At 43.0% G+C, this 25,600-nt stretch overlaps 1 protein-coding gene across 1 annotated transcript; it reads right to left on the reverse strand.

Moving 5' to 3' along the window:
* Positions 1-968: 968 nt before the first annotated feature.
* On the reverse strand, positions 969-25,035 carry GPD1 (glycerol-3-phosphate dehydrogenase 1). The gene is made up of 8 exons (XM_042451637.1): positions 24,881-25,035; positions 22,572-22,749; positions 10,981-11,121; positions 9,068-9,206; positions 6,766-6,878; positions 4,845-5,078; positions 2,816-2,922; positions 969-1,958 (listed from the first exon to the last, which is right to left on the reverse strand). Exons 1-8 carry the CDS (start codon positions 24,922-24,924, stop codon positions 1,862-1,864), a joined length of 1,053 nt encoding a protein of 350 aa, XP_042307571.1. The 5' UTR covers positions 24,925-25,035; the 3' UTR covers positions 969-1,861.
* Between the last annotated feature and the right edge of the window lie 565 nt (positions 25,036-25,600).

A 25,600-nucleotide genomic window follows, 5' to 3' on the forward strand; every position in this document is an offset into this window, starting at 1 on the left:
CAATATTTCAATCCAAGCAGCAAAAGTTCTACTAGTACCACATCCCCAGAACACTCATAATCTGTTGCCTCTGTTCTTTCTGTCAATAATCTAGTACAGTGATGGTGAACGTTTTAGAGACGTCTGGCATTCTAGTAACAGACACTGGCAAACTCTGTGCTGAGGTGATGGTGTGTACGCCCACAGAGAGGGCTCTGAGTGCCATCTCTGGCACTCGTGCCATAGGTTCGCCACCACTGATTGAATAGATGGTTAAGCATCTGAGGAAGTAGAGTTTAGTCTACAAAAGCTCGTGCTGCCAAAATCTTTCTTTCAGTTAGTCTCAAAGGTGCTACAAGATCTCTCTGCATACTGATTGTACAAACATGGCTATATCTTTGAATTCTAGTACATGGTGGGAATCATGCAGTCCTCCAGATGATACTAGACTGCAGCTCCCAGCAGCCCTAGCCAACACAGCCAGTAGTGAAGAATGTAGGGAGTGACAGTGCAGGAGCATCTGGCAGGCTGCATGATTCTTATCCATGATTTAATAGAGCCCCCATTTTACTGAGTAATTTATGGGGTTTTTTTTTTTAGCTCATCTTTCGGCATTCTCACTCATAATTAAGTCTTTCTGAGTTCAGTGTGGGACTTATCCTCAAAAGTGTGTGTTGGGAGGGAATCTCTTAGCTTTTGAATTTTTGTGTGTGGATTAGCATGGTTATTAACTCAATTGCTAGAATGTTAATTTGACATCAACTATTTTCACTTTCTCAGTTCACAGGTGAAATGCAACTGGCTCCCAATAGGACAAGAATGGAAATGTGCTAGGTCTTGGGTATAGCGATTCTCTGCTTTTATCAGCAATATGTTCTTCCTCTCTCTCCTTCACACTTCCAAGTTGCTAGATATTAATACTTCCCTTTCAGATTTGGTCTATGTGTGGTTTGGAGCCAGGACTCATCCTTTCGGCAAGAAGGTACTCATTTTTCACTTAAGTATTTATTCTTCCAAAATACAATATTCACATTAATGGCTACAGTTACCAATTACATAGATACCAGGGATGATTAGGTCAAGCCTCTTTATTTATAAAGAGAGAGATAGGAAACCCATTAGTAAGTTTAAAAAGGATAAAGGAAGGAGAAGAAAAGAGGATTCAGTACTGCATCTGAAGATGTAGATTTGTATCCACGAAAGCTCATGTGAAAATAAAAACCAGTTAGGCTTAAAGGTGCTGCCACATTTACTTTTCCCCCCTTTCTCCTGTCCTCTCCTCCTTTTTATGCTGCAAGAGACTGACATGGCTACTTCTTTGAAAATTACCATTACAAAGTGCTATTCTTAATAATGCTGGAAGCTTCCTAAGCTCCATGCCTGGCCAGTAAGGGTGGGGACAGTATTTGCTCCTCCTTCCCACTGACAGATATGGAATTTAATAAACCTTTAAGGCAGGCAAACCCAACAGGATCAAACCTGAATCCACAGCTGGAGAAGTTGAAATTAAGGCAGAGGAATGGAGCAGAAAAGAGCTAGGATGGAGGAATTATTTCTTTGCACATAGAAGAAAAAAATCAAAGCAAAAACTTTGCTTGCTGCAGGGACCAGGAAAGGTGATAGTCCAAATTAGCAAGAACCAAGATGGAGAATGGATGAGCTGAGGCAATTTGGTGGACATCAAAGGCAGGACTGGTAAATGGCAGGGATCCCTGGTCAATGATCCAGCAATTCCACATTTGGTGACCACGGTGGATCCTATGCTTGTAGCCTCTCCTGGTTGTCCAGAACTCCATATTAGGTCCCTCTCCTCATGTTGATGTGATAGCAAATAGAGATATCTTCCTACCCGCTTGCTCACTGGAACAAGACTCAACACCAATCAAATGTGTTCTGGATGGTTCTGCAGGCATGTGATAAACTCGGTGACAGGTTTGCCATTGTAACAGATCTCGTAGACAGCAGTGAAGAGTGGGAACCTGTAAGGGGAGAGAAACAGAGAGCAAACTGAGCAAGTTCTTGGCTGCAGGAGAGTCTGAGGATGGGAACTGACAACCTGCTGTGATGCAAAGGGCAATGAGTACTCATTGGGACCATTGAGCAGTCGTGAGCTGTTCAGGTAACAAATGAGGTGCCATATCTAAAGAGTGGGAAATGTGCTATTGTCCTCTTCTTTTGGAACTCCTAATAATTAAGGTAGTGATTTATAATTGGTTTAAAGTAAAGGTATGGAACCTGTGGAACTCCAGATGTTCTTAAAATGAAATTCCTTTTGTCCCTCACCATTGGCTATCCAGGCTTCGGCTGATGAGAGTTGCAGTCCAATAACATCCAGAGGGCTGCAGACTTTTATTAATGATAAAAATATTTCACTGTGTTTACTGCTACTGGTAAAAAAAAGTAATTGAAGCAGGCACATTTTGAATGAAGGACAGATTTTTGCATTATCAAGGATTGTTATCATTATAGTTCTGGTGAGTTATTGTAATAGAGAATGAACAAGAAAATATTAAAGTGGGTATTTTCTTCTATGCAGGACACATGGCTTTAATTTCTTAAATGACATGTTAGTACATACATTCATCACTGTTCCAGAAAAATAGCCTATATTGAGCTTTTTATAAAATGGGATTGTATTTAATTGAACAATTTACTGTGATCAGTTAAAAGCCAGATGAGTAAACAGCTACAAATACTTTAATTGTGTGACCGGCTTGCAAATAAGCATATGGCTATTAATATCGACCATAAAACCATCATCAGTTTCCTGTGGCATCTGCTGAGTGCCAGTAGATACTAGTGGCAAGCAATCTGGGAGAATATCACGAGAACTCACTTGTCTACCAGATTCTTGTGCTTGAGGATGTGGTTCAGTTCTGCTGAAGTCTGAGGGCCCTGCAGCTTCTGCCCATTGAGCATCTCCTTCTCCAGTTGCTCGATAGACTGTGAAAGGGAAGATAAAGCCCCAGCCCAAGTGTGAGTGATTGCCTGATGCCACACAACCCTTCCTCCTCAAACCATTTGAATGCTATTGGAAAGCTTTACCTGGGTATGACATTCTTCTCATGGCTTTTTGGATATATCTGCCTTACAGAATTAAACTGATTCAATAGTCTCCCCCTACCAGAGAATCCTGTAAACTGTTGTTCAGGGAGTGAAGGAGGGTGTGCATCTGCTAGAGATCTCTAACAGATCATTCTCAGCATCCTCATCACTGGCCACAATTTGCAGGATTCTTTGGGAGGAGAAACCATGGCAACACAAAAGTATGAAACCAACATACATATGTGATGTGGATATGCTCCAAATCAGGGAAGCCGATTGTGTTACATTTCTCTCCTGCAGATGAAAATGGTGCTCATGTGGTTACTAGATGGCTCCCTATCTGGGCACTAATCAGACCTCCACCTGCTCAGCATGGCAGATGGGACACTAGAATTGGTCCAGCTGGATTTTACACCATGCAGTCCCATGAGCTGTGCCATGGGATTCCTTTCTGATAAAGCTGCAGAGGGTATTCACTGCACAGAACTTGAGGGAGGCTTCCCAGCCTCCTCTGCAAAAGTGCAAGGGATCCTGTGGTATGCTGGGTGACATGCTGCTTCACTGTGCCCCTAAAAATAGTGCTGGAATTGCTTGGACTGCCAGGCTACTTTAAGCCAAATTCTTTGGTCCTGTGGGCATACTCCAGTCCCATCTCTGCCATCTCAGTCTGTGCCAGAGTATCCCAAATTTTGTAAAATCCTCAGTGTTGCAATCAAAACAAACATTGCAACATTTGACATCAAGAACATTCTGAAGATAGAAGCTGAAACCTTGGCCAGAGAAAGCAGTTATTTGTTCAATCTTAGCTCTGTAATAAAGTTCCCTTTTAGAACAATATGGGCAGAAGATGACTCAGGTTTTATAGTCAGATCTCTGGACGATTTGCAATAGATTACCAAGGCTTTCTGAGTGATTCCCACTTCTTCAACAATATCAAGAAGAAAATTACTGCCTCCAATCAAATGAGACTTGAAATTTTAAAAGTCTGGGGAAAGACTGTGATTCAGCCCAAGAACTGAAAATAGATTAATTTCTTATAGAATCTCAGAACATATCAGGGGCAGCCTGTTCTTTAATTCTAAGAGAATTCCTCAGGCTCCAAGTGGCAGACATGTGACCTTTGCATAATACCAGTGGATGCAAGCTTCAATACAGAGGCTAGGTGGGGAACATAAGGCCTTCCAGATGTTGTTGGTTTGCAGCTCCCATCTGTCCTTATCAGCACAACCAATGGTTGGTGATGATTTGGGTTGCATCCAATAATTTTTGAAGGACCTCATGTTTCTGAGCTGTCTCCTGATAGACAGAAATGGAAGAAGCAGGTGGAGAGAACTGATCAGTTTGTTCCAAGCACAGTGTTACTAGATCAAAATTGGAAAAAGAAAGGATGATGTGTGGGCGTACTTAAAAGCTAATGCATCATGCTGGGTAGCAAAGGCATCTTTTTCATTTATAGTTAGAAGAAAGCCCCCTCACATTCATGTAAAGGTTATTACCAAGCAAACTATCAAATGGCTGCTGCCTCAAAGTGAATTGTTATGAGAAGGTTCCCCACTAAAATCATGTCTTTTTCAAGAACATGCCAGGTAAGCTGTTGGGCAAGCACCTTGTTCTCACCTGCAGTACTAGATAACACTATTAATGTCGTTTATGGATTATGGTACTAATATTTGAAGTGTTTCAGTCTAATGTGTTATGTAACAGGAAATGAGGGGAAATTAGCTATTTCTATGGAGTTGTGGTGTCTGGTATATTTAAGAAGGAAACATTAGGCAACCCTGGAGAAGACCATGCTAGTAGACCATGGTGGTTCCACTCACCTTGCCAGTCTTAGCAAACGCTTCAGCCACTTTGCGATTACGGCCCCCATAGCAGGTGGTGATAAGATCTGCAACCCCACAGCTCTCCAGGAAGGTGGCAGAAGTGACACTGCCCTTGCAGAAGAGTTTGGCAAAGGCAATCATCTCCATCAGACCCAGACGGATGACAGCAGCCTTGGTGTTATCTCCAAAGCCCAACCCATCACAAAAGCCAGCCCCAACAGCCACAACGTTCTGAGGGGAAGGAGGAAGGCAATGCGTCATCAGTTATCAGCAAGATTTTGATCCAGGCTAGCTTTACATGTCTGTTAGGCAAGGTACTCTGGATAATTAGGTATGAACAACCAGCCTTTGGTATGTGAAGCAGAGTTGCTGATGGTCACTCTTTCCCAAAGGTGAGTGGCTGTTGCAGCCCAACTCTTTCTAGCAAACCTAACACAGAACATATTTTGCTAAAGAGGCCCACACTCCATTGTATCTCTGTTCTGCACCAGCTTCTTGGCAAGACCAAAAGATAATGGTTTGCTGCAGAGTCATATCTTTTGGGCTTGAGTGCAATGTAATATGAGTCTAGGGTATGGAGTGAGTAAGAAGAAGGATGAGAATCTAAAGCAACTTTCTTCATCCTGACACTCATGAGATCAAGCCACAGAATTATACCCAAAGATAATGTAGTTAATTCTGCTATCAGTGTAGGAATCCACAATATGGGGGTCATATTGTAAACTCAAATTGGAGAAGTCAGAGGCCCCATTACCTCTAAGAGGATGAGAGCATATTTAGTTTGGATGTGAGAACCCCACCTTCAAATCCATATGAGGAGAATACAGTTTATTAGGTCCATCCAATAGGCATAAAAAGACAAAGAAGCTTTTGAGATTTCCAAATCTCTTCATCAAGCAAAATGTTGCTACATGAAGGGAGAGGTACAGGGAAGGGGAAAATGGCTTGACAATGAAGTAACAATGCCTGCAGGACAGCCAGAGATGTCATGAAGAACGAGAGGGTTTGCAGATATTCAGGTGAGATAGGTGCGGCATTTCCCCCTTCCTCATTTGTTATGTTTTAAATGACAGGCTTTGGCCTTCGTGGTCCTTCCAGCTCTAAGGTTAAGCATCTCAGAGATGGCAATCTGACCCCACTTTAAAAACCTTCAACAATGGAGAGTCCCAGGCAATTTGCTCTCTTAAAAGCTCTCACAATCACAAAGTTCTTCCTAGTGTTTAATCAGATGTTTCTTCTAATTTGAACCACTGTTTCTGGCTACAACTGCCACCATCCTAACTAGTATCTGGCCATGTTAATTCAGGAGGATGGGAACCATTCGCCAATAAATCTGGAGCCTAGATTGGAAGAGACTAATTTAGGCTGGAATTCTGATGGTACCCTCCACTAGTGGCAGCATTATTTCCCAAGGTTGTACAATAGTGGTGATGGAAGACAACCAAAAATTGCCAGCTCTGTTGTTGTTATTGTGTGCCTTCAAATTTTTTCCAACTTAGGGTGATCCTATTGTGGGGGGTTTCTTGGCAAGATTTGTTTGGGGGTGTGCCTTGTATTTCCCATGAGGCTGAGAGCATGTGACTTGCCCAAGGACACCCAGTGGGTTTCCATGGCCTAGTGAGGATTCAATCCCTAGTCTCCAGAGTGGTAGTCCAACGCTCAAACCACTACATCATGCTGGCTGTCCCACTGGCTCTGAGCAACCCATTTATCTAATGCTTCTCTTCTCTGCCACTTCCTCTGTGGCACTTTTGCTCCTTCCATTGCTACCTACACCAGTGCATTTATGTCAGTGCAGTGCAAACACATGATTTTGGCCTTGGTTGCACTACAACTGAACACCACAGGACCTCCCCTCTCAACGGGCCACATCCTAACCAGATATTGCTGTTTTGCCAGGGTCTGACCATTCCCTCACCTTGAGGGCACCACAGATCTCCACGGTGTCTGCCTCTTGCACCACTGTGATTCGGAAATTGGGAGTCTGCATCAGCTCCTTCAAAATCTGTCCATATTCTAGGTTCTTGCAGCCTGTAAAGAGGGAAGAAGGCATAGGCATCAATGTTAAAGGTTCTGACCTTTTCATCATGTTAACACATGATGGACACCTTAGATGGACGGACTGAATTTATGTAGCTCAGTGTTGTCTACTGTGAATGATCTTGGCTCTTCAAGGTCTCAGAGATAATATTTCCCCAAATTCCAGCCCTACTCTCTGGGAAGCTTTATTATCTTTCACTCCCTGGCACCCTCCACCTTTCGGTCGCTTTCATTGAGGTATGATTGAACTTGTAGTCTGACACACCTGGAAGGCGTCAGGTTGAGGGAAATCTACAACTGATGGTATAGTGAATTGGCATGGAGGCTGTGGATATATTCTTTCACTAAATGGTGAGTGCTTTTCTTGGAAGTAGTCAGCCTGTGCTAACATTGTTATTATTTACAGCCCACTTCATAAATTGTCTGGAGGTGGAGAATGAATGAGGTGGGGTGGTTGTTATTCAATATATGGGATACAGAAAATAGAAGGGGAGAGATTCAGTCAGGGACTGGGCTATCTTGGGTGAATAAAAGCATTTTCTTCTCAGAATTGAAAAGCTGGGCACTTAACAAAGATAAAGGAAACTGCATCAGAGGTAATGCATTGCTCAGTAGAATCTGTACCTTTCAAAATCATCTGTTTTCAGTTGCTGAAAGTGGCAGTCAATGATACAATGTTGACTTATTAGCCCCCTTTTGGTGTGGCAAATCAGGGTGTAAATTTACTAAAGAAATAGATTTACTGTCTTTTTTAGAATTAGAGATGTAATTCTCAGGTCTGTCAGGTACAGGAAAACAGACTCCCAGAGTTTATTATCATATTGAACCTTTCTTTTTCTCTGCAATGAGAACATATGCTTAGCTTTTACATATATCAGCTGCTCTGCAAGGAGGAAGTCCCTGGTTCAATGGCTGGCATCTGCAGTTGATGAGAAATTTGATTGGCTGATTGACTTGCATACTACATACCACATCTTTTCTCTACTGAGATCAAGGACTCTTCCTCTCCCCTTTATCCTAACAACAACCGTATGAGGAAGGTGAAGGTAAGAGAAGGTGACTGGTCCTAGATTGCCCAATCAGTTTCATAGCTTGGTGGGAAGGTCAACCTGGATTTTCCCCAGTCTGCTATTCCAAGAGGCCACAACTTGTCAAAGTAGACAGTATTGGGTTAGATGGACAAACAGATCTGCCTTGGTGCTTCCCCTGTTCTTTCTGAACCCACTACAACAAAGCACCCATCACCACAACAAAGCACCCATCACCACTTTCCTATTGTAGTATCCTTGTGCCTTTGTACTGCTCCGGCAACTGGATTTGCACTAGAATAGCAATGGGCGTTCTTGTTCTAGTTCAGCAAACACATTCTGTTCACACAAATATTATGTTTTTAGCTTAGAAATGGTACCTTTTTTGGACTACAACTCCTAGCACTACCCAGGCAATAGGGTCACCAACTACAGGATTCTGGGAGCTAAAGTCCATTTGCAAGATCCACACAATGCCAGCATTTCTTGCTGTGATTATGTACTGCATCCTGGGAAAATCTATAAAGGATTCACATCTCAGTCAATTTGATTCCTAAGAAAATGGATGCAAACATTTAAAGATTTGGGCTTATTATGAACACTGCTACTTCTTACTCTGGGTGTTGGACACGCAGGAAGATGAGTCTTAGATTCCATCAGCCACTTAATTCATTCCAGCTGGCACACCTGGATCCCTGTTTCCCACAACTGATAAGAGAGGCAGGTGGCTCACAGGAGCTGGGGGTTAATTGATCAGAGGGGCTGCACTTGTTTCTCCCCTTGCTGCATTGGATGGATCTCTCTCTAGAACTGAAGCAATAGGAACTTGGTATGGGAGTATTTACCTAAGTATCATTGATTCAATCAAGAGTAGATCCCTTGATGGGACTAGCAATAGGATTACCTCTAAAATACATCTTTACTGTCTGGGATAAGAGGCAGAAGTTTAATCATCTACTCTTACTGGCATCAGCCACTGGTATACCTGCATGTGGATGCTCTTACACAAAACTGTACCAGCCAAAAATATGATCTGCAAACTGACATCTCAAGAAGTTGGCATGAAGGGAATAGTTCAAGAGGATGAACTGACAGTTGTTTTATGCACAGATGCATCCCAGCTTCCCATATTAGTAAGTACAAATTCATTACCAATGGTGGTTTCACAGAACTTTTCCTCTGCCACCTCGTTGGCAATGTTGGCCCCCATTAGCACGCTCATTTCGATGCCTAGCTGCTCCCGGATGATGTCTGATATCAGCTTCAGCCCATCAGGGCCTTCGTCCACCCCCTGCAATCCAACCAAATGTGTAAGTCATACCAACTCAGTGGGGTACCTTGACTGAGTGCCTTGTAGCCAATTGTCTGTGATCCTAGGGTAGCGGTTCTCAACCTGTGGGTTGCAACCCTTTTGGAGGTTGAATGACCCTTTCACAGAGGTCGCCTAAGACCATCGGAAAACACACATGCAGATATAGTTATGAAGTAGGAACAAAAATAATTTTATGGTTGGGGTTCACCACAACATGAGGAACTGTATTAAAAGGTTGTGGCATTAGGAAGATTGAGAACCACTGTCCTAGGGCCTGCCTATGTTTAAGCTCAACAGTTCTCTTTCTGACTTACCTTTGCACACAGCCATTTAAAACGCATATTCAAAAACATTTGCAGTGTTGTCTCTTACCTACATGTATTAACACAGCATAGTTAAGGATATGCTACTACTAAACCTCCTCTGGACAAATCTTGACAAGAAAACCCCATGCTCCGAGCTCAATACAAGGTGTTGGTTTTGACCTATAAAGCCCTAAATGGCTTGGGCCCAGGGTACTTGGAGGACCGCCTCTCCCCATATAATCCGCCCCGCACACTTAGAACATCCGGGACAAATTTGTTGGAGGTCCCTAGGTCAAATTTTGCACGGACCTCACAGAGGGCTTTTGCCATCGCTGCCCCTTCATTTTGGAATAAGCTCCCCGTAGAGCTTCGCTCCGCCGCCTCACTAGACATCTTTAAGAAAAATCTGAAAACGTATTTATTTCAGTTGGCCTTCCCACCTTAGTTAAATTGTTCGTTTTCCTGCCCCTTATTCTCCCTTTTGACCCCGGACCATTGTAAATTGATTTCTCTTTCTCTTTGCCCTTGACATGTGTATTTTATTGATTTCCTGTTCCTATTCCTTGCAGTAATGTTTTTAACCTTTATATTGAATTTTTTATCCTGTATTGTAATGTTTTAAATTTTGTAAGCTGCCTTGATCATATTTATGGAAAGGCGGGGTAAAAATAAAATTTATTATTATTATTATTATTATTATTATTATTATTATTATTATTATTATTATAGGGTTGCCTTAGGAAAGTCAGAAACAACTTAGCAATAGCACTTGCACTTCTATACCGCTTTATAGTGCTAAGCACTAGTGGTTCACAATGTATTAGCCAATTGCCCCCAACAAAGTAGGTACTAATTTTACCGACCTACGAAAGGATGGAAGGCTGAGTCAACATGGAGCTCTCTGGGATCAAACTCACAATGTTCTGGCTGCAGTACCGGCATTTAACCACTGCACAACCATGGCTTGGAGGCAAACAACAGACAACTACTAATAACTACCATTTTATAAAAGGTAATTCTGCTTGCCCTGTATGGTTTTGATTTAGGTCAAAGAGTTACTGGTTTTTTGTATGTCTGTGTGTTTTCTTTTAATTGCAAGTGTGGTGGCAACTAACTACTTTGGGAGGAGGGTTGTAACTTAACTAAAGCTAATTCCTTTTAATAGCAACATCCCAAGTGTTAGACCAACTTCCATATCTTTATCTCTTTCCCACTAAGCATAGTGAAATTATTTCTAGCACATGCAAGCAAACACTTTTAAATGCATCTGAGGAAGTAGTCCCAAGTCTATGAAAGTTCATGCTACCAATGTCTCTCTTTCAGTTAGTCTCAAAGGTGCTGCAAAATCTCCTTTGCATCCAGTTAATTCTTAGGATTTCTATAGCTTCAGCCAGTTCCTCCTCCTGCTTTACAGCCCCCAAGAGTACCCTTCCTAGCCCCACTCACACCTTGATGAGGGAGACCCCGATTGCATCCTTCTTGATGTGGCCTTTCAGCTGGTCACAGAGTTTTCCGATGAACTGGTGTGGCACTACAAACAAAAGGATGTCAGCACCCTCTGAGGCCTTCAAAATATCTGGCACTGCCACCTGCAGCAATTGGGAAAGATAGAGAAAGATATCAGGAGGTGCCTGAACAGGGAATAAGGATCCTCACACAAGGAATGGATGGGCGGAAACTTTAGCTGTTCTGACAGAGACTTACATACACAAAACCCCTTCCCATTTCTGTACTAAAGAAAGTAAATTCCTTTCTTTAGTACGGCTGAATTGACTTGCATAAATTATGCAATTTAAGCACATTTTGCTATATTTATTACATATTTGTTGAGCTTTTATTGTTCTGGCTCTATTTAGAGTAAGGAGGGACAAGGACCTCTGCTGGGCATTAAAACCCTACTGCTGAAAATCCTTCTGAACTTTGTGGAAAGATTTTACTGGATTCCAAATAAATACAAGATCTAGAAATTACTGTTTCTCTTAAAAACAACAGCTAATGTTATTAGGGAAGCCAGCATGGTGTAGAGGTGGGACTATGACTCTGGAGATCAGGGTCTGAATCCCATTCACCTAATCCAGTGGGTGATCTTGGACAAGTCATAATCTCTCAAAACAAAAACAAACAGCTTTATTTATATACCGCTCCATACTGAACTAATAGTGTCTAAGCGGTTTACAACTGTAAGCTAATTGCCCCCACCAATCTCGATACTCATTTCGGGGGGTGTTCCCACTTGCTTATACACCGGTTTACAAATCGAATCTAAGGTGTATCGTTCCCACTCAATCCCAAATTAACTCTAGAACAGTTCTAGGTTATCCCGCTATCGTTCCCACTGCAATTCGAATCTGATTCGAAATGTAACATTTAATCTGGATCAGAAGCCTATAACCCGGCGCAAAAAATAGTAGGTTTTATGGCCAGGTTATCCCTTGATCTGAGATAGGAATCGCTGTATTTAAATGGGAACGTTTTGGCGTCTGATTCGGGTTCCACAGGATGGGAGGAGCAGCGCTCAAGGGGCTGGCCTGGGGGTGTCACCCTCTTTGGTTTCTTTCTGCATTGCCGGCGCCATTTTCTTCCATTCGCATAATAGCCTTTCCTCCAGTGGATTGCAACCTCCCCTCTGCTCCTCATTCATAGACCGATGTGTGAGGAGAGCCATTGAACACCATTTTTAACTATTCTTTTTTTCTTTTTCACCTCTACCTGAGCACCAGATGGGCTTTGGAGGACAGCTCAGAGATCAATGGGTCAGGCAAAGTGAATTTGTGGAACCGAGGTTCTTCCCAGAGGAACTATGGAATGGGTTTTGCAGGACATATCCCCACTTCATGGCTCTCCAGACAGCCCAGAGAGCAATCTTCCCCAAAGATTCTCTCCCCATGGGTCAGGACAAGCGAATTTGGGGAACCGAGGCTCTTTCCAGAGGAACTATGGGATGGGTTTTGCAGGACATCCCCGCTTCATGGCTCTCCAGACTGGGAGCAATCTTCCTCAAAGATTCTTTCTCCAATGAAGCCCTCTGCCTTCTCCTCCTTGATCTGATTTGGCGAAAACACAGGCACACACACTATATAGATAGATAGGTAGGTGTGTGTGTGTGTGTGTGTGTGTGTGTGTATTTATACACACACATGTTTATATATGAATGCTCTCACACACATGCATATATATATATAATGGGAATTATGGGAACTGTTGTGTTTGTGAGACATTTATTCTCCTCTGCCAGAGAGTGCTGGTACACTGCTCCCTCGGGTTACGAAATTAATTCGTTCCGCGGCCGCCTTTTCGTAACCCGAAAAGCCTTCGTAAGCCGAATTGCCATAGGCGCTAATGGGGAAAAGCCGCGTTTCGTGCGAAAAAGCGCCGAAAAGCACCAAAAATTTTTTCGTAACCCGAAAAAACATTCGTAACCCGGAACAATTATTTCCAATGGGATTTTTTCATATCCCGGAAATTTCGTAACCTGGGTATTTCGTATCCCGAGGTACCACTGTATCATAATAAACTACCATTCCCAGGATTCCCTAGCACTGAGTTATGGCAGTTAATATGGGGAGACACAGAAGAGGATGAATAAGCGCCTCCTCATTGGCTCTTTTTTTTAAAAAAAACAACTGCGAAATTTATAACGAATTAAAAATTGCCAGGTAGTGGGAACGCAGGTACAGGCTACATCAGTGTATGTTACTCCGAATTAATGTGACGTCGTGATGACGCCGCTTTGATTGACAGCCAAAACAAGTGAATGTGAACGGAAAAGTAACAAAACCGGTTTAAATATACACCGATTCATCTTTGAATGGGGACGAAACAGAGTCAATTACAGCGAATTAAAATAAAACGTTAAGTAAATGGGAACAATACAAATAAAGCAATTTGAAAAGCGGGATAACACTTGCTTTATTTTGAGTCGCTTTAAAACAAACCGCTGTATTAAAAATCGTTTCAAATTGCAAGTGGGAACACCCCCTTAGAGATCTCGGAAGGATGCAAGCCAGAGCCAAGCTTGATCCCTTTTGCTGGTGTTGAACTGACAACCTTATGGTTTTGTGCGAATGGCTGCAGTACAGGCATTTAACCAGTGTACCACCAGGGCTTTTAGCCCCAGAGGAACGCAAAAGCAAGCTACCTGTGACAAACCTTTACGAGCAAACGCTGTGATAGATTTGCCTTCAAGTCAGCATAAGTTTGAAATGAAAGCACACAAGAACAAGGTTATTAGAATTTCACACCTAGAACTAAAATTTACCATAGTACTATACAACATATACAATAAATCTTTACTGAATATTACCGTTATTACATCACATATTTTTCAGCCCCCTCTCCCCCCTCCAATGGCTATAACTAAATAAATTACTCATAATATGGAATATTTTATTAATAGTTTGCCTAACTTCATTGCATCCCCTTTCAGCTTTAACTTTCTCAATCCAACAACCTCATTTGTCCCACCAGATCATAAAGCAAAAATAAATAAAGGAAAAAAAAAAGAGAGAAAAAAAGTAGTAAAGCTTTTTGTGGTTTTTTTGGGCTATGAGACTGTGTTCTAGAAGAATTTATTCCTGATGTTTTGCCAGCAGCAAACACTGAAATTCTGGACCAAACCAACAACTATCAGGTTAGAATGCACAGGGAAGCCATAGAAATCCATAAACACCTGGACAATTTCAACAGGAAAGATGAAACTCGTAAAGTAAACAAAGTTTGGCTACCAGTCCTGAAAAACACCAAAATCAGGACCCAGCAAATGCAAATGAAAGCCACTCAGGGTGAAGGGGATTCCCAGCAGACAGTGGATCATTAAGTAAATAGACACCCTGAGGCCTTGCCATTGAACAACAGGACAATACACAGATTAACATGCAAATCACATCATCTCAACTAACCCTACCCTCTTCTATGTCAACATTCTCTGGAGATGCCAGCCACAGCTGCTGGCAAAACATCAGGAATAAACTCTTCTAGAACGTGGCCTCATAGCCCGAAAAACCCACAAAAAAACTGGATGTTGACCGTGAAAGCCTTCAGCTTCACAAAAGTACTAAACTTTACCACATTTTATCTCTGCTTCCTCTGAGAGATAATAACTGAGATCCTATGTCACAATGGCAAAGTGTAAGTCTCCGCCACTGTACTAATCAAAGTGGAGGCTTCTTCCTCTCTCCCAATGTATTCCTTCCTCCCACAGAACTCAAGAATGTCCAGAATGATACTTGGCACACCCCCACAGCTGATCAGTGGTGCTGGTGAAATGGAGCTATACTGGGAAGCCCCCCATTTCATGCCAGGATGGGGGCCTTGCAGAAGGAGATACTAGATATCTTCATTTGTAAGCCTCCCAAATGTGCAGACATAATGCCCAGTTCTGTGTGTGCTTGTTTCCACAGAATTCCAGGCAGAGAAACCTCATCACCACAGGACTTCCAAATGCAGTCCTAAATTCAAACTGAGCCAGCAGAAAAAGGATCTAAGCTTAATGATTCAGACTCCACTCGAATCAGCAACTTTTGGGGACTTGTTGTTCAAATCTGAGCTTCTTCTGAAAGCCAATTGCATCAAGATCTCTCAGTGTATCAGCTTTATGAGTTTCTGGTGCAGGAATATCATCATTTGTGTCCTGGCTAGTTCTTTGGGTTACTACATCTGAGTAAGGATATTGGCAAATGGGAGGAAGTTCACAGCAGAGTTAGATAGGTAATGGAAAGACCAGGGAAGCAAATCTTGCTTAGGGAGGAAAACTGTGTGTGTGTGACCAAAATCCAGCTAGACAAAAGTAGTCTCCCTGTAAACCAGAGCTTACCTGAAGTTTTAGTACAGGTGTGTCACTTATACATTTGTTTATACAACAAGAACTTCCAGTATTATTACTGAACTACCAGTACTCTTCATTCAACTGTTATCTGATACGTAATTGATCTCTGAAAAGATATCCTCACTCTGGCAGCTGGCAGGCAGAGGTTACAAAAGTTACTTTGTGGATTAGAACATGGAGAATCCTGCATCTTTCTGTCCGGAGGCTTCTGGGAGTTATAATCCAGCATGGTTTAGTGGTCTGAGCATTGGAATAGGACTCTGGAGATCAGAATTCGATTCCCCACTTGGCTATGGAAACCCACTGGGTGACCTTGGGCAAGTCACACACTGTCAGCACCAGAAAATCCCTTAATAGGGTCACCTTAGGGTCACCATAATTAGAAAATGACCTGAAGCTGCACCACAAGCAATAATCCAAAATTATTGCTTGTGGTGCAGCTTTGCATCATGTTGTTTAAAAAGTTTTGGTTAGTGAATCTAAGCCCAGAATCTGTAGTGCTGTGGCAGATGGAAATGGATTGCCAGACCTGAGGGTGGCAAGAGCAACATTTAGCAATTTTCATAGGGCTCTCTCCATAACCTTGCAGTGAATTAACAAAACATGATACTTCAATATCTCATCTCATTGCGTGTACCCAGCATGTGTTCACCAAGTGGGCTTCCTGACACTCTGGTAGCACCAGGAAACCAGATTAGCTAGCAAGCAGAGGAAATGTTATTTATTACTAATGTTGCCAAGGCAACCTGTTTTTTAACCTTCATTCTCTTGGAAGACGTACAATCCAGCTGCACTGTGTTCTAGCCCTGATGGAAGGAGAAGTGATTGGGTGGGGAAGGGAAATCTACCCCAGTGGATCTTGCAAGCACTCCCAAATGATTTGCCATTATCTTTTAATGTTATTTTAAAGTATTTGCAAACCACAGATCATTAAAAATACCATCATCACAAGGGCTTACAGTGCAAAACAGAGTAATAAACCAAGACTAACTGTAAAATAATATGCACAATTCAACAACCACAGCCTACAACAACCAAAGAGCAATAAATAAAAAAAAACAATCTTAACAAAGGCCACAGGATGGAGAGGTTGTGATAGCTGGTAATCTGAAATCAATACTGTATACTCTTTTGCAACTGTTACATGAAAACAACTATGATATACCACCGGCAGCTGCATTACTAGCGAGGGTGTCACCCAGTGCAGAGGGTATCGGCTGAAATGGGCACACCTTCACCCCTTCTGCTGCTCCATCATTGAGCTTCCTCCCTTTGGCTACAGAGTAGCCAAAAAGGGTGCACCAAAGGGGAAGGAAGGCCCTACCGTGTGTCACTCCTCCTCAGGGGTGTCACCCACTTTGGTCCGCACCCCCTGAACCCCTCAGTGACACAACTGACTGCCACAGATCTCTCTCTAAAGAAGATACTAAAAATGTTAGGACCATTGCTGCAGAGATGCTGCTCCTAGTGAAGCCGGTCTCCACATAGGATGGACCTTGGAGCAGGATTCCACTCAAAGTTTTCAACTGACAGAGCAGGGAAAAATGCAAGAGTGAATATGAGTGGCCATTTCCTGAGGTGTAGCTTGTTTATCTCAGCATATACTACAGCAGTGTTGTTTTAATACTTCAGCATGGCTTTGCTGTTGATTTTAAATGTTTTTTTCTGGTATTATTACTTCATCTGATTTATTGGCCATTGCCTCAATGTCTTCTCCATAAAACCAAGATAAAAATACTATTAGTAAGTAAAGGTCTACCTCAGCTAACAAAGTAGATGAGTTCCTGGGCATTACGTACTTCTTTAACAAAAAAATTGGTACCAGAGGCAAAAGTAGGACTGAAAGAAGAGGGAGAGGTTCCTACACTACAAACAACGTGCATTTCTCTGTTTGAACAACAAGATCAGGTCAGCACTGCATTTTGAACTTTCTAGAAACCATTTGAAAGCTTCTTCCAAACTGCATCCAGGAATGATTTTTTCCCCTCTTTCATCAATATCCACGTTTCTTATGATTTTAATTTTGGTGGCCAAATTAACAAATTTAGCCTGTGTGGTGTAGTGGTTTCAGTGTTGGACTATGACTCTGGAGACCAGGGTTCAAATCCCATGGAAATCGACTGGGTGACCTTGGGCAAGTCAAACTCTCTCAGCCTCAAAGGAACGCAAAGGTTAGCAACCCCCCTCTGAACAAATCTTGGCAAAAAAAACACCTGTGATAGGTTTATCTTAGGGACCTAGAATCAGGTTACTGGAAAGAACTTGAGGGCACACAACAACAATGCTGCTTTAACAATGTGAGGGAGGAAGCTAGTAAGGCAGGTTTATGTGCTTTGCCCTAGTTGATCTATTTTTGCAGCTCACTCATGCTGAGTAAGGGATTCTGCAGGTGGCTGCAGTTTACCTTGCCTGTTATAGATAGGCACATACAGCTACACTGGGATCAAGTAGTGTAAAATCCTATTCTTTCCCAGCTATAATGCCGCTGCAACCCAGCACCAAAGTCTGTGTTTTTTCAGCCCTCATTCATCATTCTCTCAGTGCTGATGCTGCTAAGAAACCTCCAGTTAAACTGAAGAGAAGGAGGGAAAAGGAGCAAGGGGGATGTAGAAAGACTGTGTAAAAAGGAACTTCTTTGTCAGAGCCTTTGTTAAATGAGTTATGCATGTAAATCATGGCTATTCAGAAATAGGCCCATTGAGTTCAGTGAAGTTTATTTGCTGTGTACATCTCCAAAAGCAGTTGCCTGGCTCCCCACATAATCCAAATATTCCTGAAATGACATTTCAGAAGTCTTGTCAGTTCTATACATTCGACCCCTACAGCCAAAGTGCTGTTGTCCATTCGTGTACTGGAACAGATTACTTGTACAAAATGACATAAACGAATGTTATCGAATTTTCATTCCTCCAGATGTTTTGGACTGCAGCTCCCACAATTCCTTACCATTGGCCATGCTGGCAAGAGCCAAAATATATGGAGGGCTGCAAGTTCCCACCCTGCAATAGAGTTTGGCTCTTGGAATAGATAAACTTTTCCTCTCTAATGCAAGTTTCTATTACTGATTAGTGGAGATTTGTAACTCTTTCTGTGTTAGTATATTAAACATACAATTGTGCATGTGCAAATAAAAGGATGAAATTAAAAATAAATACAGCCTCATTCAATCAGACGCATAACACCGGCCGTGAAAAGAAGCCTGAACAGGAGAAAAACAAGTTCAAACATTCAAAAAACAGATGGTACAATCCTTCCTGGATTGCTGCCATTTGCCTTACTAGATAGGGTATTCTCAACTGTGAATGCCTGTTCTGTTAAAACTTTTCCACACCACACAGAAAGTTGTAGGTCAGGGGAAAGCATCGCCCTCCTCTCACCAGCACTGGACCTGCTTTCAATTACAATAAAGACCACTACTATCACATCATCATGATGCATCTGGGAAAAGAAAACAACTCTTATGCTGCAAAACCTTAAAACAGTACTCTAAAATCCTGAGAGGAAGGGAGAAATCAGAACAGGAATAAACTCTCAATGCACATATAGGGATTGTGATAAGATGTGGAAATCTCAAGGAAGTACTTGAGAGATCTGCTGAACTTTAAACAAATGAATGAGACTCTGAAGGCTCCTTTGGAGCATTTATACCCTGCCTCTTATCCAGTGTCCTTCAGGCGATTAACAATGTATTTGCTTTATCCAGCTGTTGCTCCATGGGACACATGACTCTTCCTCTTAGAGCAAACAGATAAGATGCTGGGAGACAGTAGCTGATTTGGTATTACTCATTTGGTTGCCCCCAGACCAGCCTGCTTCAATAGATAAAGTGTCTATTACACCACTTTGATGTTGATGTCCTGCACTCCGTTGGCCCTGTTATGGTATCACTTTCCTACCAAATGTTGGCACACCTCTGCATTTACCTCTTGATCCTTTTCTCTAACCCAGCCCAATTTCAAATGATTTAAAACCACTTAAAGTATATGAATTTAATGCAGATACCAGGGAGGCAGCCCCCTGTATCTGCATTAAATTTGCACATGCTAAAGTGAATCTGAGCCAGTGTGGTGTAGTATTGGACTATGACTCTAGCGATCAGGGTTCAATTCCTTGTTTGGCCATGGAAACCAATGGGGTGACCTTGGGTGAGTCACACACTCTCAGCTCCAGAAAACCCCATGATAATGATCTGAAGGTACACAACAGCAACGAAGTGAATCTAGATTATAAAGATAGAAACAGATATGGGGGATTTGGGGGTGGGATGAGACCTCATGGGCCCAGGCTATGTAACTATCCTAGACAGCCCTGCAAATGTTTGTGCAGAAGAAATATTGATAACAGCTTAATGTTTCTCAGAAAGTAAAGTGCTGCTAGTGCTTCCCACACAAAACTGTTCTTAACAGCAATTTGAAAAGTACCAACAAAAACATTCTGTTATTTAGACAGAAAGCGACTTCCACTAGAATCATTATGTTTCTGTTCCACAGTATTCACTCTACATCTCATCTTTCCAAGATTTCTGTGTTCCTTCTTGTGTGTTTCCAGATAATAAGGGAAACTCTAGTTTTCAAAAAACTGCCAGAACATGAAATAATCCAACAAAGAGGTCCTTTGTGTACACTGAGTAGGGGGTGAAATAAGTTAGATTCTCACCATTCAGCATATTTCAGTTCATTATAAGCACTTTTAAATCCCTGGAGATTTCAGTGGGAGATGCTTAAACTCCTGCTTAACTCAGTCAGACAAACTGAACGTTCCTGAGGTCTGGCAGGAAAGAGTCCATGTTCAGATGGTGGTGGTGGTGGTGGTGGTGGTAGTGGTAGCATCTAAATGGTTTAGGTCCAACCTATCTTTGGGATTGCCTCCTCCCGTACAACCCACCCCACGGACTCAGATCCTCTGGGAAGAATTTTAATGTATGTTTTTAATAGTTAATTGTTTAATCAGTGTTTTAGGGGAAGGGGGGACTATTGGGATATGAGGAGTTGTATGTATTCTTTTAACTGTAAGCCACTTCAATTGGGATATAAATATTATTTATTTATCTCAAAGTCCTCTTGTTTTCTCCATTGCTCAACAGTATAGTACTTCCTGGCCACCAGGACTAGAAACACGGACATTGATATTGATTGATACGAGTACTCGCTTGCTCATTCAGCTGTAGTGGCCTTTTGTTAATCTAGCACCCACTCCAAGAAAGAACCCCATTTCTGCTCTTGGGCATCCCAGAATTTATCCTGAAATAATTTAAAAACAGACTGACTAAGCTTTCCCTTTGTTTTTGTACTATGCAGAACTACAATTTCTGTTTGGGATTGGAGATGATGAAGCTACCCTTCTGCAGTATGTCACTCCTCAGAGATGTTAGGAAGATACATTTCATCTTTAATGAATTGCCCAGTAAATAAACTGTGGATTTGGGGCATGGGACATATAAATTCATGGGGGCCTGGCTGAGGATTTTATATTCACTAGGGTGAAGCCATAGCTTACTGGTAGAAGACACATGCTTTGCATGTCAAAGGGCCCAGCTTCAGATTCCAAAATCTTCCACTTAAGAACAGAGATGGGCAACTTGTAGTTCTCCAGATGAAGACCTTGAAAAGGGGGTGGCGTTTCTTTGGATTAACACTCCCAGAATCCACTATCCGGCAATAGCCATTGGCCATGTTGGCTCAGGTTGTTGAGGAGTTGTGGTCCAAAAAGGCATTTCTTTTTCTAGTTTTCTGCCAAATTTTATGAGACTGCAACTTCTAGCACTCCTCAACAATGGCTATGATGGCTTGGGCTGAAAGGAGCTGCAGTCCAACAACATCTGGAGAACCTCAGTATCTGGAATGTCAAACTCTTGACTTAAGATCGTATGTACAGCGCTGTGTAAATTTACAGCGCTTTATAAATAAAGGTTAATAATTACTCCGGTTTTGAGGTCCCTCCACTGGCTGCCTATCAGCTTCCGGGCCCAGTACAAGGTGTTGGTTATCACCTTTAAAGCCCTAAATGGCTTGGGTCCAAGCTATCTTAGGGACCGCCTCCTCCCGTACAATCCTCCCCGCGCTCTCCGGTCCTCTGGGAGAAACTTACTACAGCCTCTAAAATCTAGGCTTGTGGCGACCTCCCAGAGGGCGTTCTCTGCTGTCGCCCCCAAACTCTGGAACGACCTGCCGGATGAGATCCGTCAGATAACATCATTAGACAGCTTTAAAAAAGCGGTCAAGATGGATCTCTTCCGGCAGGCCTTTCCAGATTAACCATCCCGGCCCAGGTTCCCTGATTCCCTCATTCCTCCCGTGGCCCCATCTTAGAGATGGTTGAGGATCAACAGAGGGATATCAGGGTTTTTAGTTTTTAATTGTTGTTTTTATGCATTGATATTGTGTTTTAATATGTTATACTGTTTAATACTGTCTTAAGGGGGGAGGGATAAAGTGTTTTTAATTGTCATATTTTATAATTTACTGTTGTTAACCGCCCGGATTGGTTTGCCAGAGGGCGGTATACAAATAAATAAAATAATAATAATAATAATAATAATAATAATAATAATAATAATAATAATAGATCAGGAACCCAATAATGGGAAAGACCATCCTCTGCTGTGGCTCAGAGTAGCCAAGTCTGGTTGGCTTAGATCGTTCAGTGATGGTCTGGTGTTATACGGCAACCTTCTAAGATTCTGGGCAAGCACAATAACTTCCAGATCTGGGCAGAAGATAAATTAAGGTAACCACAAAACAGCTGTAAAGCACTTTTTACACTCCAAACAATTCACATATGTCTGAAGTCTGCCTTAATGCACATTCTGGACCAATCTTCACAATGCTACTCAGGCTGGCTGATATAATGCCAGCCCAGGGACTACTGTGAGTGAGGGTGAAGCAGCTTGCCTCAGGAGGAAAATATTGAGATGCTATAAGAGTGGGAAATTGTTTGGTTTAATTGGAACGTAGTAGGATTTTCTGTCTTAGGCAACCATATCTCTTGGTCTATCTCTAACTCTTATAAGAGCTCTTGGTCAGTGCTGGAAAACATGTGGCCCTCCAAACACGTGTCCTTGCTGTTGTTGGGCTGCAGGTCCCATCACTTTCAACACTGATTTCACTAAAGCTGATAGGATTTGCAGTTCAATCTGGAATATGAATGCCCACACTACCTGCACAATTGTGCTACTTGGCTGTCCACCCATCCACCCGCCCTTTCTTCCAAACGTACCACGTTGGGTGGCAACTTGTGGCCCGGCAAATACTTGACATTTTCATGCTGCGTGTTGATGATCTCAGTGAGTTTCTTTCCGCCAACCTCCTCTTCAAACACCCACATGTTTACAGTAGTGTCAAACCTGTCCAGTTTGGCTGCATTGCTACCCACAATCTTGGCAATAGCTGAGCCCCTGCAGGGAACAGAGAAAGGAAAAGAGAAAAGAGATTATATTAGAAGGAAATTTGAAGTCTTACCTCTGTGTTGGGTTACACAGCTTATGCAGAAGCTTTCTCTCAGTCCAGAGGATGGCAAAGGCAAACCCCCTCTGAAGAAATTTGCCAAGAAATCCCTGGATAGGGTTGCCATAAGTTGGAAACAACTTGAAGGCAACACACACACACACACACACAACTAGAGTAGTATCAATGTAGAATGGGGCCAGGATACATGAGAAGCAAAAATATGTTTTCAATATCTCACCTTTCTTCTAGGATATAAAATTAAGAACAAAAGAAGAGTCTATCAGCAACTGGATTTTTTTCCGAGAAGCCCACAAGCAGGACGTTCTCCCCTACTCTTGCTTCCCAGTAAACAGTATTTACAGATAAACTGCCTCTGAACATGGATTTTCCATATAGCCAACATGGCTACTGACACTCCTCTCTCCCATGAATTTTTAAAATCAAATTGTGAAGCCGTATAAGCTGATCATACTATCGCATGCTCTAGCAGCAAATCACATTAGTTCGCCATGAACTGCAGGGAAAAGCACCTTCCTAAATCATAAATTTTCCACTCTTAAGATCTTATTTCAAGAGGTTTGAGTTCACCTTTTCCTTTCTTTCAAGAAAATACATAATGATTCTATGTTGCTCAGCCTTAAGGACCAACTTGTTTATTCTACTGTAAACTTTTCATGAAACTCATGAAATGCAACCCAGAATTTGCAGACATATATCTGTTTAAGGGGACTTTGGATCATGAAAAGCATTATTTACCACAATAAATATGTTGATCCTTTTTAAAAAGCCAAAAGATTTTCTGTTGCTTCTGAGCAGCCTAGTGAATGAAAAACCAAGACACTGAACTGTTTTTCGTGCAACAGGCTGACCTAGGCTGTATCTACACTGCAGAATTAATGCAGTTTGACTCTGCTTTAACTGTCACGGATCCATCCTATGGAATTCTGGGATTGGTAGTTTTGTGAGATATTTAACCTCCTCGGTCAGAGAGCTCTGGTGCCACAAGAAACCCCAGCATCCCATAGGATGTAGCCATGACTGTTAAAGTGGGGTCAAACTGCATTAATTCTGCAGTGTGGCAGTAGTCACAGCTACCCTTCTGGAAACAGCTCAGAAAGATTGCTTTAAAACTATACCCATCAGCCAAGAATGCCTGACACCAAGAAATCAAAATGGAGAATCTAGAAACAGTCTGGGGCCAGAATCACTGTCAAGAGAAGCCATGGAGCACCTTCACCAATAATAAACCAAAACCTGCCCTGCATTGAAGGGGAAAAGGAAAGAGAAATGGTGTAGCTAGCTGCCTCCTTGCTGAGCAGAGAGACTCCCGGGCTTTGGGGCAGAAAGAGTGCCACAAATGAACTCCCAGCAGGGAAAAGACATAAGAAATGGAGCTAAGCCAGGCCTTTGCTTATGGAAGAGAATGCGGTGTTCCAGAGCCCCGATTCAGAAGCTGAGGGACCTTTCTGCCTTGTTGCAGATGTGTGGGGATATTTATTAGGTTTTCAGAGTGACTCTGGTCCAAAGACACACGGCAGAAATGATCCAGTTTGAGACCGCTTTCGCTGCCCAATGGTTCAAAGCTACAAAATCCTGGGGACTGTGGCTCATACTGGCACCAGAGCTCTCTGACAGAGAAGGCTCAATGTCTAACGATAGTTCCTGGAATCCCCCAGCATTGAGCCGGGGCAGCTAAAGGGGTCTCAAACTGGATCATTCCTGGGGTGTGTTTTGGCCCTCAAAGGGTTGGGGCCAAGTTCAAGGGGGCATATCCTCTCTCCTCCAGCCCTTGCCCAGCTCAGCCTTGGCACTGAAAGCCATCCCTGGGGCTCCTGGAGGCCAGCCAGCCAGCCAGCCTTTCCCAACCTGGTGCTTTCTTGATGTGCTTGACTGCAACTCCCATAATCCTCACCCAAACCATGCTGCCTAGGGACGGTGGGAGCTTGGAAAAACCAGATGAAGGCAAACCTCCCCAAAACACACACAGAGTTGGGGCAAGTCACACTCTCTCAGCCTCCGAGGAGCGCACGGGAGCCCCTTCCTCCTCCTCCTCCTCCTCCCTGTCTCCCCAAAACGCACCAGTTGCCGGAGCCCACGATGCAGACTCTCTTGCCGCCTCCCATCCTCAGCACCTGCCTCCTCCTTCCCTCCTTGCTGCTGGCCAAGGCAGAGAGAGGGAGGCATATATATATATAGAGAGAGAAGCCCGGGGCCCTGCCTCCCCTCGACGCCCCTTCTGCCCACCCTTTCCTCCCCGGACCCGGCGCAACTACCCCGCTTTGGCACCGCTTTCACTGCCACGGCTCCAGGCGACGGAACCCCCGGGGAAGGAAGGGTCCGATGCGGAGCTCTGCCCGGAGCCCATGCAAGCCCATCCCCGGCTGGAGCCCTGCAAGATAAAGCGGTCTCAGAACTGGGGGGGGGGGGGTTCTGCAGTGCGGACGCGGACCTGGCCGCCGCTCCCTGAAGGAAGGGAAGGCTGCCACTCGGCCCCCGAAATACTGTAGGAGGGTCACTCACAAGAGACCTGGATTGGGGGAAAGACCTTTGCCTCTGTCTCTTGGAAATGTGTCTGTAGCTATAGCTACTCAAAACACATGATATTGGAACTCTCTCTCTCACCCCCCCCTCTCTCTCTATATATATATATTGGAAACATCTTTCTATCTTAGAACCATAGAATCCTAGAGTTGGAAGAGACCTCAGGGGCCATCCAGTCCAAGCCCCTTCTTCTGCCATGCAGGAACTCCCAATCAAAGCACCCCCTTTGACAGATGGCCATCCAGCCTCTGCTTAAAG

The sequence above is a fragment of the Sceloporus undulatus genome, chromosome 2, assembly GCF_019175285.1.
Source record: "Sceloporus undulatus isolate JIND9_A2432 ecotype Alabama chromosome 2, SceUnd_v1.1, whole genome shotgun sequence".
Lineage (NCBI taxonomy): Eukaryota > Metazoa > Chordata > Lepidosauria > Squamata > Phrynosomatidae > Sceloporus > Sceloporus undulatus.

Excerpts from the sequence above, each read along its gene's own strand:
- GPD1 (XM_042451637.1), bottom strand. The coding sequence starts at position 24,924 with ATGGGAGGCGGCAAGAGAGTCTGCATCGTGGGCTCCGGCAACTG. Across the intron at positions 11,122-22,571 it reads ACAAGTTGCCACCCAACGTG|GTGGCAGTGCCAGATATTTT; the intron begins GTACGTTTGGAA and ends CAATTGCTGCAG. Across the intron at positions 2,923-4,844 it reads CGTTTGCTAAGACTGGCAAG|TCTATCGAGCAACTGGAGAA; the intron begins GTGAGTGGAACC and ends TCCCTTTCACAG.